This window comes from Peromyscus maniculatus, chromosome 10, assembly GCF_049852395.1.
Source record: "Peromyscus maniculatus bairdii isolate BWxNUB_F1_BW_parent chromosome 10, HU_Pman_BW_mat_3.1, whole genome shotgun sequence".
NCBI lineage: Eukaryota > Metazoa > Chordata > Mammalia > Rodentia > Cricetidae > Peromyscus > Peromyscus maniculatus.
Window position 1 is genome coordinate 23,496,656 of NC_134861.1, and position 16,529 is coordinate 23,513,184.

The following is a 16,529-nucleotide window of genomic DNA, read 5'->3' on the forward strand; positions in this document are numbered from 1 at the left end:
AAGTTACAAATACTTTGTTTCAGCTAGAAGTATTTCATGTAGTTTTAAAAGATGAGATTAAAAAAACAACTCCATGTCACGGATATCTTCTAATAGCTAGTTGTTGATGACATGTCTCTGCTTCTCCCCAGTTTTAATAGTATGTTTGTTGCAAAATAGAACTGTCCAAATAATATGTGACTGGCTTATATGTTCCAAACACTTTTTGATATATTGCTTTATTCTTTTTATTTTCTCCTTTTCAAAGTATTTGAGAACTGCATCCTCATGTTTCAGTATTCTCCTGTCATCTCTGTTTTCTGTAGTTGGAATGGTTAGATTTTCTTACAGGAGCGTCGAATATGGAGCAGTGGGTAAGTTAGTGAGCACGTATGCGGCTGTCCCTCTCAGTACCCTGAGCAGTGTCGCTGTCGTTTATTAGCAGGGCTTTTCCTGTAAACAGATCCCCCCGTTATCAATTAAGTCGATCCTTTGAAAACACAGAGTTTGAATTGTGACAGTAAGAAAGTCTGAACCAGTTTAGCCTAAAAATATTTTTAAAATTTACAAAAAGTATGTCACAAATGTATAAAATATATGTAGACAGTAGTCTATTTTTTTTTATTTCCTATCGTAAAGCACACACCTATTAGAAAAAGTGTGTCGGAACTTAACTGGTAGTACATAACTGCATGAGCCCCTCACAGTAGAGATGCGACCAAAGACGGCAGCATTGAGTGACTGCACTCCGGCTGCGCTGCGGTCACTGCAGGACCACTTGCTGGTGCTGGGGAGGGCACCTGTGACAGTCATCACGTCAGCAGTGACTCTCCAGTACGTCGCTTGTCACAGTGAAAAGAAGTCTTTGAGCTGCTGGTTTGCAGAGTGGGTTAAAGCCAGCGTGGACAAATGAGTGAGAAACTGTCTCAGAAGAGAAATACAACGACAGGTGGGGGCGAGCTCACAGCTGAAGGCCTGCCTTGTCTGCAGCGTGCGTGAGAGCCGTGTTCAAGCTCCAGTAGTGCAGAGGGGGAGAGAAAACAATCTTCCACGCTTCTTAGGTGTTTCACGGTGCACATCACAACATACAGAGTATGTTGGCTTCCGGACATCAGCAGACTATTAGTACTTAAGTTTTGGAGGAGTCAACGAAACAAATGGATTTGCTGAAGGAGGCAGAGGCAGGAGGATCACGAGTTCGAGGCCAGCCAAATTGAAAAAAAAAAAAAAGAAATTCTAGCTACTAGATTGATTGTATGCTTTTGTAGTGGATAGAGCTAGAAAATGACTTTCCTCTTTAATTTTGCCTTTTGAATTATTTTACATAATTTAAATTTATTTGTTGGTATTTGTATTGCGCCCAGGGCCTCATGTGTGCTAAGCATTCACTCTACAACTGAGCTATGCCTCAGCCCCTAATTTTCCTTTTCAGAAAAAGCTGTGAGCCCTATGCCGATACTTCCCATTCACATTGATGCCTGTAGTGTATCACTTTTATGATTTTATCATCTCTCTTGACCAGGCTGAAAATGTGATTTTTAGACACCAACACCACTTCTCATTTGTTTTTAGCACACAACATGCTCTCAGAACTAGTAGTATTATTTTGATAGTCCCTCCCCACCACTTATCTGTGGGCATACTCCAAGACCCTCAGGAGATGCCAGGTGCCTACAGCACAGATTGTACCAAACCCTAAGTACACTTTCCCCTAGGATGCCTTGCGATAAGGTTAGGCACAGTCAAAAATGGACAATGACTAATAGGTATAATAATATTCTGCAAAAAGTATAGTTAATGATGATGAAGTGTATAGTCTTTGGTTAAGACTGTATTATGATTTATCCAGTTAGATCTTCATTTGTCAGTATTTGGATTATTTCCATTTCCCCTTTTTGAGACAGAATCTCAATGCATCGCTCAGGCTTGAACTCAGTTCTCTTGCCGTAGCCTCCTGACTGCTGGGGAGATAGGTGTGCTTCCATTTCCCTAGCTACAGCAGCGCAATGTGTCTGTCTGTCTGTATAGCATATATATACAGTATTATCATTATTATTTTAAACTTTTGCTAGCACAACTGTGATTCCGATTCTAAAAAGTGTGATTCCTAGGTCAAAGGGACATTGCTTAAGAAGTTGTAAGGTGCTGGCAGTGTTTGAGTTTGTGCTAGTGTGAGATGTTGGTGCCATTATGAGAAGTTTATTAGTCCTCTTATTAACTATAAAATATTTTCATATTGCAAAATACAAATAAACCTCTTATTTTTGTCAGGTTTGTTTCAAAATCATCACTACCACTACTTACCATAAACTGTTTATGATAGAACATTATCATCCTGAAAGTTGAAACTGCTTTAACTAATTTTACAATTAGCTTGTACTGTTGCAGGCTGTCTTTATAAAGATAACTGTGGACACTGAGGTCCTCTTTTTCAAGTAAATGCAGTGTATGCATTAAAAATAGTTGTATTAAATTTATATTTAATGTGAAATTAAGTTTAAAATGTTAAAAATTATCCCCAAAAGTAGACGTATTTATTTTTTGTTTATTTAGATAGATGGGTCTTGTCCTCACTGTCCTGGCCTCGCAGCCCACCTGGAACTGGAATCACAGATGACCAACCGGTTGGCTCCATGGAGGTTCAGGGGACTGAACTCATGTCTCGGACATTGTAGAACAGTGAGGGCTTTAAGTACTGGTAGTCCCTCTGAATTTAGTGACCTGAGGGCTGATGAACAGTAACTCAAATCTGTCACGACAGGTTGTGTTGAGTCACTCTGTCCCTATGGCCGTTTAGATTGCTTAATAAAAGAACAGGGCTGTCAAATATCAGGGGCTTGAGTTTGCTGAATAAATGAGTGGCTAGGGAGCCACCGCCACTGGTAGTCACTAGATGGTTAATGATAAAGGAATTTGAGCAGCTGATAGTTTATCTATAAAAAGCAGCCATAATATTTATCAAGTAAGAGTTTTTCTACAAGTTTTTTAACTGTTTAGCGTTTAAAGGTTAAAAACAAATAGAAAGAATTCTGGAGATGAAGTGACATTATGAGTGATTTTTGCTCATTAAAGGGCTCCATTTTACTAAAACATCATATTGTTGAGTAAGTACTGTCTATTCTCTTAAAGTAGAATGAATTTATGGGGCTGGAGAGATGGCTTAGTGGTTAAGAGCATTGACGGTTCTTCCAGAGATCCCGAGTTCAATTCCCAGCATCCATATGGTGGCTCACAACCATCTATAATGAGATCTGGTGCCCTCTTCTGGCCTGCAGGCATGCATGCAGGTGGAACACTGTATACATAATAAATAAATAAATCTTTAAAAAAAACCTACAACGCAGTTACTTTAAAAAAAAAAAGAATGAATTTATGGCTTTAAGTGGATATCTATAATGTTTTTCTCTTCTTTTGATAGGCATTTGGGGTCACAACTTTGTGAATTAGAAAAGCTGATTGATAAAATGATGATTGCAGAATTTTCTACTTACTCTCGTAGTGACTTAAATAGACCACTGGACGGTGACTGTCAAGTTTTAGAAGAGGTATGTGTTTGAATTGTGCAGTCCAGTTATTGTCTTTGCTAGTATCGCTTCCTTCACAGCTTCAGTTTATAACATGTTCTTCTCGGATCACAGTGAGCAAAATTACCTCAGATTTCGATGTCTGTCAGACTTGTGAGGCCCTGTGCAAGCCGTGTGTCTTTAATAAGCATCATAAATGCTAGTGTCCTGAGAAGTAGACAGTGGTGTAATGTCATGGCCTACTTAGAAAAAGGAGTTGAAGTGAGGTCTTTAAAACCAAGTTCCAAATAGAGATGTAAGATGAATGACTTAATTTATATTCCATGAGCAGGTGTTCACTGGGATTTATCATCTGTAAAAAGTGATGGTTATGTGATAATATGTTAATCATTCAAATTTACTGATGACCTCTTCTGAACATGTTTTATTTGTATGTGTATGTACATATACCCAGGCTGTACTGACCGGTAGTTTTGCAGTGCAGATCATTGCTAAGAACTACCAGGGAGAAAAGACTCTAAAGTCTCTGACTCATAATGACCCAAGAGGTGTGCATGTTAGCAGTGCATCCCACTCAGAGTCCAGATTCCATCCCAGTCTTCCGGGCCATAGGGACTCTTGACTGGTTATCAGTGTTGGTGGATAGTCTCTAACGGGCAATGAGGACAAAAGACCTAGTATTGTGTCATCCTTCAGCCACTTCATTTCGTCCATTGTGGTAGAAGAGGATTTACCTGTTGGAGAACACAGACCACAAAAATCTGATGGAAGATTGCTGTGGGAGTGGTGACGTCATCCTTCTGGAAGCACCACACTGTGTGCAGGCAGAATCTGAGGGTCTGACACAACCCTTTTGATACACGTTTCTACTTTTAAATTAAAATTCAAATGTAAAATTATATATCTTTCTTTTGTTTTAATAGGAAAGATTAGTATCTCTTGTATTTGGGCTTTTGAAACAAAGAAAACTTAATTTTTTAGAAATCTATGGTGAAGAAATGATTACTACAGCAAAGAACATCATTAAAGAGGTATTGTACATTTTTATTTGATATGTGATATGAAACCTGTGAAGTTCATTTTTATGTCACATAGTAATATATAAGATATGCAGTATAATAGTAATACTTGATCATTTTGTTTAAAATTGCATACATGGAAAAATAAGAGAAAAATAAGAGAAGCATAGCCTACAGCCAAGAACACTACTTGAAGAATATTTCTATTCATGGATGTGTTGGGTTTCTTATTGTGTACATATGACTTTTGTTTAGTACATACAACTGCATTGTTGTCTGAACACATGTTACTCATTTATTCTCCCCACTATAAGTGTATAAGGGTTAACTTCCTTTCACTCTGCTTAGAAAGTTAGTCATAACCTAAGATCTTTGAGACTTGGCCCCAGTGCTGGGAATTAAACCCAGGCTCTGTGTTGTGTGTGAGGCAAGGACTCTGCTGCAGAGCCGAGCCCCCAGGAATTAAACCCAGGCTCTGTGTTGTGTGTGAGGCAAGGACTCTGCTGCAGAGCCGAGCCCCCAGGAATGAAACCCAGGCTCTGTGTTGTGTGTTAGGCAAGGACTCTGCTGCAGAGCCGAGCCCCCAGGAATGAAACCCAGGCTCTGTGTTGTGTGTTAGGCAAGGACTCTGCTGCAGGGCCGAGCCCCCAGCTCCACCGTGTTGTTAGTTTCCCCGATCTTTGTTTTGACTTTTTTTTAAAACTTAGATAATTTTACATGTTTATTAGGTTTAATCACCATTAGGTTGAATGCATGTATATAAGTTTTCATTGTTTATATAAAATACACAAAGCCTGTAATTGCCTTTTTTTTTTTTTTTTTAACTTAACCTGGTTGAAACACTGTATTTCTAAATGGGTAATAACCATCTTGGAAAATTGTTGGCAGTATTTACTAATGCTAACTATATATGCATTATAACACAAAATTTCTGTTCTTAAGTATTCACCTAACAGAAATACTGAGGTAAATTCATTCAAACAACACAGTAGAATGTACATGGCAGTACCATTTGCCATTAGAGAAAAAGGAACATTCTAAATTGCGTTATCAGAAAATTCGGATAAACAGAATTGTGGTGTATATATACAATGAAATACTATATTGCAATGTGAGTGAATGAATTATTCATGGCTGCATAAATGAATAGTATAGACATCTGTAAAGCCAGACACAAAAAGTATACCCTGCAGGATTCTCTGCATGTATGATTCAGATACAGGCAAAATGAATCATACTTTAGAAATCTATTAGTAGCAACTTTTTGGCTCTGGAGTGATTGATAGTCACTTAAGAGCACTGGCTGCCTTTGCAGAGGATCAGGGTTTGTGAACACCCACCCTCGTGGTGGCCCACAGCTCTTAACTTCAGTTGCAGTGGTTCCAGCACCCTCTTCTGGCCTCTGCAGGCACTGCATGCATGTGACACAGACAAACATTTAGGAAAACACTAATACACATAAAATAAAAATAAATAAAACCTTAAAAGATAGTGACTTTTGAGAAGAGTAGTACTGGGCAAAGACTGGAATTCTAAGCACTTTAAATACTCACTTTCATTAAGTGAGTTGTAGTTCAACAGATAGTACTCTCTGTGTGGAAGTGTTACACTTTCTGTATAATTTGTGAGTTTTCTGGGAGTGTGTATTTATTTATTGTAGTGAGGTCTTAGTGTTTAATTCTTAGCATTATACGTACAAAAACATTGTAGTCAAGGAGTTCTTTTGTTTTATTTATTAAAAATAAAAAATTTTATGTGTACGAATGCTTTGCTTGCATGTATGTTTGTGTATTACACATGTCTGGTACCTGAGGAGGCTGGAAGAAAGCATTGGATCCTCTGGAACTGGTTATGAGCTATCAAGTGGGTGCTGGGAATCGAGTCTGAGTCCTCTGGAAGAGGAGCCAGTGCTTTTAACCACTGAGCCAACTCTACAGCATAGTTCTTTTACTTTTAATTCACACATATGTGTGTGAGCCTCTTTGGGTGCATGTGGAGTGATGGCCATGCATGTGTGTGTACACATGTGGGAGCCAGAGGACAGCCAACATCCACCTTGTGTTTTGAGGTAGCTTCGTACTAAACCTGGAGCTTGCCCAACAGGCTGGGCTGGCCGGCCAGTGAGCCCCAGGGCTCTGTCTGTCTCTGGCTCCCCACCAGTTTAATTACAGGGTGTGCAAAACCACCTGGCTTTTTAACATGACTTCTGGGAATTAGACTCAGGTCCTCACATTTGACTGAGCTACCCCCAACCCCCAGCCCCAGGGTGTTCTTTTTAAGGTACAGATGAAACATGAAGTAGTTGGAATTCTAAAAACAATTAACCAAACTGCCCTTTTTCTTAAATTACAGCGTGTGATTAATAAAGTCTCACAAATAGAAGAAATAGACACAGATGTTGTTGTGAAGTAAGTATGAACATGTATGTAGCTCTGTGTTTCTCAGTTAGGGGAACGATGGCACATTAGGATTAGAATTGGAGGAGGACTAAACTAAGCAGTTGTTGACAGGTTTGGGTCAGGGTGTAAAAAAGTTATACATGATAATGAAGTACCTTTAAGAGATAGGGAAATGACCACTTAACGAAATTCAGAGGCAAGCTAGTACTGTTGTCGAAGAAAAGCTGCAGCCGTGGATAGAGGAAGCAGTCACCATGAGGTGAACTGGAGGAGTAGGTAGAGTCGAGTCCACCCCTTCTCTCCAGGACCGCATTTAGGGCTCCGTGTGAAAGCCTGTGACCACAGACGGGAGGAGCCACAGGTATGCTGTGTTCTTCCTTCTGCACCCGCCTTCTCTCCTTGCTACACCGTGCAGGCGTTGGTCTCTCTCCAGATGTGTAAGCCCTGCTGCCTTCTTTAGGTCCTTGCTCTTGTGCTTTGGGCCTACTATTAAGTAAAATAAGGGATGCTTGAGGAAAAGCACTGATACTTCCACAGTTGATCTGTTAGCTGAGATGGTCACTCTGTGATCATGAGCAGGTAGCATACGCAACATGGATACATTGAAGGAAGGGAGGACTCTAATCCAAGGGGAGGAGGGGAGGAGCAGTTGTCATACTACTCACAGCAGGGATACATTGTTCTTTTGGGACATTTCCACTGAGTATTACCTGCTTTGAACGCGGGTAATATAACAAAAGCATAAAACCGTAGAACAAGAGCTGGCTGCTGTGTCTTTGCTTTCTCTAGTCAGATAAGGACTCGTTATTGGCCAAGCCTGCAGGTTGGCTTTTTAGGGTAGAGTTGGGTATAGAAGGGGAAGAGAGGGTTGATACAAAGTGGGAGGGATGGGGATAACTTCTTACAGTGGGGGAGCAAGTATTAAGTTTAAATCACTTAGCTCTACAGTCGAGCTTCTAGGGCTTTGAGGAGTTTGAGTATTTACTTTTCAATTGCCTGTGTCCATAATTTTTTGTTTTCATCTTGAAATTCCTATTCTTTTGAGAAGGATAGTGATAAATATTTTATGACTGAATTCTTCATATATTTAGGTATCTAAACCTTATCTGGCCAAAGATACAAACACTGATAGGATAGTTTTTAAGGTTCTCTGGGCCAAACCCCCAGAATGGAGATGTGGAGTGTTAGAATTCTCGAACGATTCCTTGGCACATCTGTTTCAGGATTGGCTGGAGCACCTGTTGTCAAGGAGGAGCTACTGGGAGACAGGGCATGGGCACTTTTAGAAAGCTCAGGAAAACAGGGACTTGTTTTCTTGCTCTTGTGCAGACTAGTTTTATATCAGCTTGATAGAAGCTAGAATCATTTGGGAGAAGGGCTCTCAGCTGAGAAGATGAGCCCATAATACTGGCCTGTAGGCAGGTCTATAGTCCATTTTCTTAACTAGTGATTAATGTGGAGGGCCCAGTCCTCTGTGGATGGGGTCACCCCTGGGCTGGTCAGGGTCCTTGGTGCTATAAGAAAGCCAACCGAGCAAACCACAGAGAACAAGCCCGTAAGCAGCACTCCTCCATGGCCTCTGCATCAGTTCCTGCCTCCAGCTTTTGCCCCGAGTTCCCCACCTGAGTTCTCTCAGCAATGCAGTGTGGCCTGAGAGTTGTCAGCTAAAATAAACTCTTCCCTGACTTGTTTGTGGTCATGGTTGTCTTTCAGAGCAGGGAAAACCCTAGCTACGACGCCGTAAGGAAGTTTTCAACTTATGTAGAGAGCTTCCTGGTAGCCAGTACAAGAATACTTTTTCTTTTTTCTTTCTTTGTTTTCTTTTTTTAAATAAACTCATAGCAGCATTCACTGGAAATCTAGAGTAATGAGTTACTTTTGTTATATATAAAATCTCTTCAGGGGAGTCTGTTTTGTTAACCTGTTTCATATTGGAAGTTATTAATTGATAGCAACTATCAAAGTAATATTGGCTGACATCATTTCTTAACTGTACCATATGTTGCTGATAGCATTTTCTATCAATGTCTTTAATGTTTATAATTGTATAAGATGAATACTTTCTCTCATGTTAAAATGGAAAAACAAACAAACAAACCTGAAACAGGGAAGGCTTAGCACTTGGCAGAGTTCTGCAGCCAACAAGTGCATTAAACAGCGGGGGTTTCGAGCTCATTCGGTACTTCCCCAGTCCATGCCATCAGGTGTCCTACTTCTCGTTGGTGGAAAAGTGGATTATTAAATCTGTCGAGGGAAATGTTATACTTCTGTCATTATTCCACAAAAGATCCTTACTTTTAGCTAATGTCAGTCTATGGTTTATTTCTTCAGAGGTCACAAAACATTCTCACATGGGATTGCAGTATGATAAGGACAATTTGCCCATGTACTTGATTGTACTAGTCAGAAGGGTGTGTAAACAGGTAGAGTTTGGTAATTGACCTCTTTAGCTCAGCAATCTATGATTTTAATTAGGACTCTAAATAAATGGCACTTTATTTTTATGTAACATTTAGTATCCTTCCCTTCATCTGATAGATGTTAGCATATTGGTCCAGAGACAGTTATTTTTGTTTAAATTTTTTTTTTATAGGCTTGCAGATCAAATGAGAATGTTGAATTTCCCCCAGTGGATTGACCTGTTAAAGGATATTTTCTCTAAGTTTACAGTTTTCCTACAGAGGGTTAAGGTAAGCTCACACATCGGTTGCCTGGACTATCCCTGATATTCAGTCAGCTTTCCGGACAGAATCATAGAACTGAAATGTACCAGGATGTAGGTCAGCCTTATGTACATAATGATGTCTTTAAGCCTTGGCTCTAGTTTCTTGCATTTCCCCTAGTCCGTCTGTGCTGATTGGACTTGCTCAGCCTAAACTGATTTTGGAGATTTGAACTTGGAGTCTGCTTCCTTAGAGTCATGTCTCTCCCCAACCCCCGACTCTCCCCACCCAAAAAAGAAATCAGATGCTTGAGAGAGGAAGCAATATATGAGATTTGCAACCATAAATGTCAAAGTCCCTTATATCTTTTTTTATAGATTAATTTATTTATTACATATACAGTATTCTGCCTGCATGTATGTCTGCATGCCAGAAGAGGGCGCCAGATCTCATTACAGGTGGTTATTAGTCACCGTGTGGTTGCTGGGAATTGAACTCAGGACCACTGGAAGAACAGTTAGTGCTCTTAACCTTTAAGCCATCTCTCCAACTCCACCCTTATATCTTAATAGTTCATAAAGATACTAATTTATATAAACTTTTTTATTTACCTAGCTTGCAGTGTTTTATTGAGTATTTCCTCCATATCAAGTACCATTGTTTAGAATAATATTGAGATGGATCTAACTTCAATATTATTGTAGTAGAAAGAGACCTAAATAAATAAAAGATAATTTTAGATGATAAACAAATGTTCTTAAACAAACAAGCAAAGCAAAACAAACAAACAAAAAAAAAAAACCCACAACCAAACAGCCACCACTGTGTAGTGGGATAAAGCTGTTGTAGAGAGTCAGGATGGTCTCTTTGAGGAAGCTGCCATTTGTGCCAAAACCCAAGTGATGAGAAGGACAGTGTGCAAAGGTCCCAGTGAGGAGCACTCTGCAGAGGAGAAGGCATTGAGTGAGAACAATCTCGGAATGTTCAGACAGAGAGGAGCTGGCTGTCACAATGGTCAAGCAGTGAAGGATGCTGATGTAAGAGACGGTCAGGGCATGCTAAGGGACCTAAGTTAGCTTCTCTGAGAGACAGGTTATATCTGATACAGCATGTTAATGAAATACATAGTGTGTTGTAGGGAAATTTCCATAAAAAATGAGTTAGAATATAAGTACTCTGATCTCTAAGCTGTAGTGAACCTACTTCTCCTATACAGTTGGTCTTTACAAGTCACTGTTAGTGTGCAATACAAGGCTGATAAAATTTGTGACATTTGTTATAGGACTTTGATTCATTCATGAGTGTAGATGTTCAGAATTGTGTCCACATAATTAACTCCTGTAAATCTTAAGTTCATGACATTTAAATGCATTTTTCTAAAATGTGTCCTATTTTTTCTTTTTGTAGGCAACATTGAATATCATTCACAGTGTTGTTCTCTCAGTTCTTGACAAAAACCAAAGGACTAGAGAGCTGGAGGAGATTTCACAGCAGAGGAGTGCTGTCAAGGACACTTCCTTGGACACGGAGGTGGCTTATCTGACCCACGAAGGCTTGTTCATAAGTGATGCTTTCGGGGAGGGGGAGCTGACCCCTGCAGCAGTTGATACTACCTCTCAAAGAAACACATCTCCAAACAGCGAGCCCTGCAGCAGTGACTCGGTATCGGAACCAGAATGTACTGATTCTTCATCCAGCAAGGAGCAGACACCAGCATCTGCTGCCCCAGGAGGCCTCGATAGTGTGTGAGTAGAGCGGCCTTGTGAGGGTGGTGACTCAACCATTCTGTTAATGGTTTCAGAAAGATTGAGAATTCAGTTCAGTTTGGAAAAATGTAACCTTTTGCCTTGGAATGTAACAAACTATATTAATTTATGAAACATTACTTCATTTTGAAAATGTGTGGAAGGTCTGGAGGTGAGCCTTGGAGGTAGTGGTGACATTGCAGATGTTAGGACTGGTGAGGAACTTGAATTATTTAATGAGACGTCCTTATTTCAGTGCTAGGGTAATTGATTCCCAGGAAGCCTAGGAGATTTATGGAAAGGAAACACAACTGTTCCTGGAACCCATGTCCTATACTGCTCTAGTAGTTTTTCTCTGCTCTCTGCCTCTCTGTTCTGCTGCTTTCTTATTTTATATTAGTAAAGATGTGTTTGACTTACACATTTGATTTTTTTAAAGGCAGGAATTTCCTAGTGGATGACATTGTCTTTTAAAACATCATTTAGAAAAATGTGTTTTGAAATTATTTCAGGTTTACAGAAAATTTGCTATAATAGTATGAACACTGACGTACGTATCCTTCATCTGAAGTCCCTAGTTCTGAATCGTTTACCACACAGTGAACTATACTCTCTCCCTCTCTTTTTCCTTCTTCTCCTTCCCCTTTTTCTTTGTGTCTTCAATCAGACATAATGCCTCTTTACCTCAGATACCAGAGTGTGTAGTTGCTAAACCAGAACATTCTTTTATATAATCCAATTACTGTAACAGTAAACGGATAAAGTTAAATGGATAAGTTTTTCCCATCTAATCTGTAGACCAGTCTTAGGTTTATCAGGTATCCCTGTAATACCTGGTATCTAAAAATACAAAACAAAACCTATGAACGCTTTAATTGTTAAGAATAACAAGACTTAGTACTGTAGTTAACACATAAATCAACCTGTAGTCCAGAGCTCATGTTTTACTTGAGGTCAGTTTATTACACTTTTCCTTCCTACAATAAATGAACTGCATTAGTAAATTGATATCTTTTTTTCTGTGTTCTAGTTAATATCTTTATACTTACTAGTTATGATTATTGCTATTAAAATCTATATTAAAATTCTGTATCTTGACTGGGCCTGGTGATACACACCTTTAATCCAGCACCTGGTGCGGGGGTGGCAGAGGCAGGTGAATCTCTGAATTTAAAGCCACCTGGTCGACATAGTAAGTTCCAGGCCAGCCAGAGATATAGTGAGACTCTGTCTCAAAAAAAAAAAAAAAAAAAAAATTCTGTATCTTAAATAATACACAGTTGATTTATTTATTGAAACATTTCAGAATTAGGAGATCTTTACCCGAGAGGGGAGCTCTCTACCCTCACTGTCGAGCCTCCATTTACATCCATTTGCTTTCTGCTCCAGCATTCAATAGCTCCTCGGCACCCTGGCGGTGACAGGAGGGCAGGCGGCTGGTACTCCTTACTCTGCGGTGCTTCAGACTTTTTAACTGGTGCACAGGGCATATGTGGGAAAATAGGCAAATTATAAATGTTCAGCTCAGATTGTTATTCCAAAATGGAAACATGGATCACCAGTTAGGTCAAGAAATGGAACAACATAAGCTCCCCAGAAAAATCTACTCATCCCTGCTCCTGCTCTAATCCATTGCCATCTTGAGGCAGCTCATTAAAACCATTAGTGATGTGTGTGTGTGTGTGTGTGTGTGTGTGTGTGTGTGTGTGTGTGTGTGTTTATTGCTGCTTTAGTTTTCAGCTATATATAGTAGAGCCACATTTTTGTGTTTATCTGATTTCTTTCAATATGTTTGTGGTATTTGCATATAGTGGGAGTTTATTTTTATTTGTATACAAACATTGTATTTTATGACAACATCAGAATGTAGAATTCATTCTACTATTAATAAGAATTGAGGTTATTTCCATTTTTAGTGATAATGACTGCCACACCTTTCATGATTCCTTGGATTGATACCTGGTCTTGTGCATAATAAACACAAAGTCTTGCCACTTAATTAAATCCTTAGCTCTTAAACTCTTGTTTGTATCTTTGATACACACATATGCTACAAATATGTGTTGGAAAAATATGTATGCAGATACACACACACACACACACACACACACACACACACACACACACGCCACACATGCCAACACACAGTTACTGAATGTGATATCTTGGTGAGTACACAGCCAGAAAGCACAACCAGCACACGAGGGAAGGAGAATTTCTGTTGCCTGCAGTCGGGAGAGCAGTTCTCAAAATGACATTCTCCTAAAGCAGAAAGGAGGAGAAACTGACTGGAAAAGCCTGTAGATATTCATATGGGAAAGATACTTTGGGGCTGGCACATTTCTGAGCATATTCACTTTAATCTACACACTACTGGGCATGCTCAGTTACAGTTACAGTTGAAGAGGAAAAGCTGGTGGAAAGGCAGGCCCCTGGATACATCCAGCCAGTCTTGTCAAAGCAGGAGGGAGGAAGATTCTCTAGGTTTCCTTGGCCTGATGCCCAGGTGTACTGATCTAGAAGCCTGTCAGGAGGAGCGCCTGTCGTTCACATCTTCAGTCACTCCTTCACTCTCTCCGTTGGTTAGTCTTCTACATGTCGGCCGTTTTGGAGAACATGTCACAGGTGTAGTTGTTTAAATTTTTATTTTCCCTGTGATTGGTAGGAGAGCACTATGCTCGTCTGTTTCGTTAGCTTCTTCTGTCGAGTGCTTGGAAAAGGCTTTGCCCACTTTTCTACTAGTGTTTTTCTTTCCCTTTCTTTCTTAATGAGAGTTACTTGTGTAAGCATACATGTCTGCTATCCACCCATCCTGCAAATGTCAGTTCCACCTCGTGGATTGACTCCACTCTCTAGTTGAGGTCTTTTTGAACCAAAGGCTACTAACTGTAAAGCTGTCCCTTTCACAATTAGATTGATGGGTTCTCTAATTGATTTTGTGTATCGTGCAAGATTTTCTTCCTTTGTAGCTATCCTTTAGACCTCGCCCATTTATCTGAAATGCCATCTCCCTTACTGTTCTGTATATGGCAGGTCCCACTCCTGCCCTAAGTCAGACCCTCAGCTGGGTTAGTCGGTACTCTGCTGCCTCTGTGATAAAGCATGTGTCCCTGCAGTGGAAGAGTACTGGTCAGCATGAGGGAGGGCCTAGGTTCACTCTTTAGCTACTTCTTCTCTTCGAAGAATGTGGTCTAGAATTTGTACTTCTGACAGTGACTTACACACCGGAGGCTGGGATATTACGTGTGACTCTCTAGCTGTAAGAGAGCTTGAGAACTAGAGTCTTTAGCTGCTGGATATTTGCCCAGCTAAAGCTATTACCGTGGCAGAGGGAAGAACAAATATTGAAGGCCAGCTAGTAGCCTGCTGTGACGTTGGAAAGTCTTTTAAACAGTGTCTTTCCTATCGTCACTGTGGGTCACTTAATTTCTAGAGTCTTCCCTGGCTTTCCCTCCTTACATGTGACCATAGGATGAAATGGTGACTGCAGATGGCCCCGCCTGTGTTCAGCTTGTACACAGACGCCTCAGGGCTTTGCAGCTCAGCAAGGAAATGACTGGGAAGTTAAGAGCAATTAAACTTACAGATCATTTCCAATGAAAAATGACAGCTGATTAAACAGGATTTTAAAAGTTCACCTTTTTGTCATGAGGTCACTGCACTATTTAAAAACTTGTTTTTTATTTGCTATTTTCTGTCTCTGTTCTTGTTAGTCAGTAGCACATTGCCAAGAGGTCTAAATTCCCCAGTGATTCCATTACATGGCAAATTGTAGTAATCCTTCAGAAGATAAGACTTTATCTCAGTAGTAAATTTGAATCTTTAAGTTTAAGTGAGCATTTTTGTTGGAGTTGGTATTAGTACCAGACTGTTTATATAGAAATAATTGTTTTGAGTGTTGGAGTTGAGTTTATACCAGAACACTGGTCAGAAAGCTGGTTGTGGTGGTATGTTCTTGAACTCCCAGAGCTGGGGAGGCAGACATGTCAATCACTGGGGCTCCCTACAGCCAGCCTTGGCTGAGGAAGGAAACCAATGGTTGCTCTCTGGCTCCATTTGCATCCACCATATCTGTGTACTAACCCACCTCCCACAATTATGGAGCAAAGGAAGCTTAATGAATTAGAGACCAATTCTGGATTTTAGTCTTACTCTTGCAGCTATGGGTAGATAAACTACTGAGACTCAGTGTCCACCTGCCTCAGTATGAGGACTGAATGAGACTGTTCTGAGAGTGCTTTAATGCTATTAACCCTGCATTATCTGAAGGCATTAGTAAATAGGTGTAGTGGTATAATTTTGAGGAATAAATGATAACTTTCTTCAATATCTTAACCTAGCTAGAGTAATACATTGCTTCTAAGTACTATAAATTAGAGCCCGTTAGTCATGTCTCTGAAAAGTGTTTTTCAGACAGGAGAGTTGCAATGGCACAGGCACTTCACTCGGCTTAGGACGACACCAAAGTGAACTGTTGGCTGCTTAGACTTGGTGGCCGTTATAATGTGCATTTGTAGTTAAAAATAAGAAGAGTCTTACATTTCCCTTCAAAATATAAATACAGCTGTTTAATACAGCTTCCTTGAGGGCAGCAGTCTGCTTCTCTTTCCATTGCTTAGCACTTCAGTAAGTAAGTAAGTAAGCCACTAAGTAAGTTAGAATCAGAGCAGGAAAGAGCCTGCTTGCTGGGGAATACCATCCCTTCCTCTCCACTGCCACCTCCTCCTCCCCCCACGGCTGCCACCCCACACCTAGGCAGGAACAGTGGCTTTTCTGCTCTGCGAGCTGCAGACTGTCCAGTCAGAGGAGTGTGAGCTAAGTGTTGGAACCAGCAGAGCAAAGGAAGTTGTTTATGGGATGTTACCGTGGTAACCCTTTGTCTTCTGTGATCCATCACCTGCGGAGAATGCTGTTTACAATGTCTCCTGACGAAGTCTCATTTTATCATTTTCAGAGTTGGTGAAGACATGAGATTAAATGACTTGGAGCTAGGAAAATTAGCAACTAACATCCAGGACTTATTGTGTAGTGCTTCAGATATATGCCATGATCGAGCTGTCAAGTTCCTCATGTCAAGAGCAAAGGTATTTTCATAAAGCCTTGGAGGTTTTCTGTTTACACAAAGTATGACTTCTTTGCCTATGTCTATGCCTTGTCACAGTCTTCCCGTTTTAGCACTTGAAAAGTTGATGATATTATT

The 16,529-nt window shown here is 40.2% G+C and overlaps 1 protein-coding gene across 5 annotated transcripts in view; it reads left to right on the forward strand.

Annotated features, from left to right (window-relative positions):
- The window catches only part of Vps54 (VPS54 subunit of GARP complex), an 86,377-nt gene that overhangs the window by 44,949 nt on the left and 24,899 nt on the right, over positions 1 to 16,529 (forward strand). For all 5 annotated transcript variants that reach the window (XM_076546050.1, XM_076546055.1, XM_076546051.1 and 2 more), the window contains exons 8-13: positions 3,398 to 3,524; positions 4,427 to 4,534; positions 6,875 to 6,930; positions 9,515 to 9,611; positions 10,992 to 11,329; positions 16,284 to 16,413. In XM_076546050.1, the coding sequence (XP_076402165.1) occupies positions 3,398 to 3,524; positions 4,427 to 4,534; positions 6,875 to 6,930; positions 9,515 to 9,611; positions 10,992 to 11,329; positions 16,284 to 16,413 (856 nt within the window). The remainder of the gene's footprint in view (positions 1 to 3,397; positions 3,525 to 4,426; positions 4,535 to 6,874; positions 6,931 to 9,514; positions 9,612 to 10,991; positions 11,330 to 16,283; positions 16,414 to 16,529) is intronic.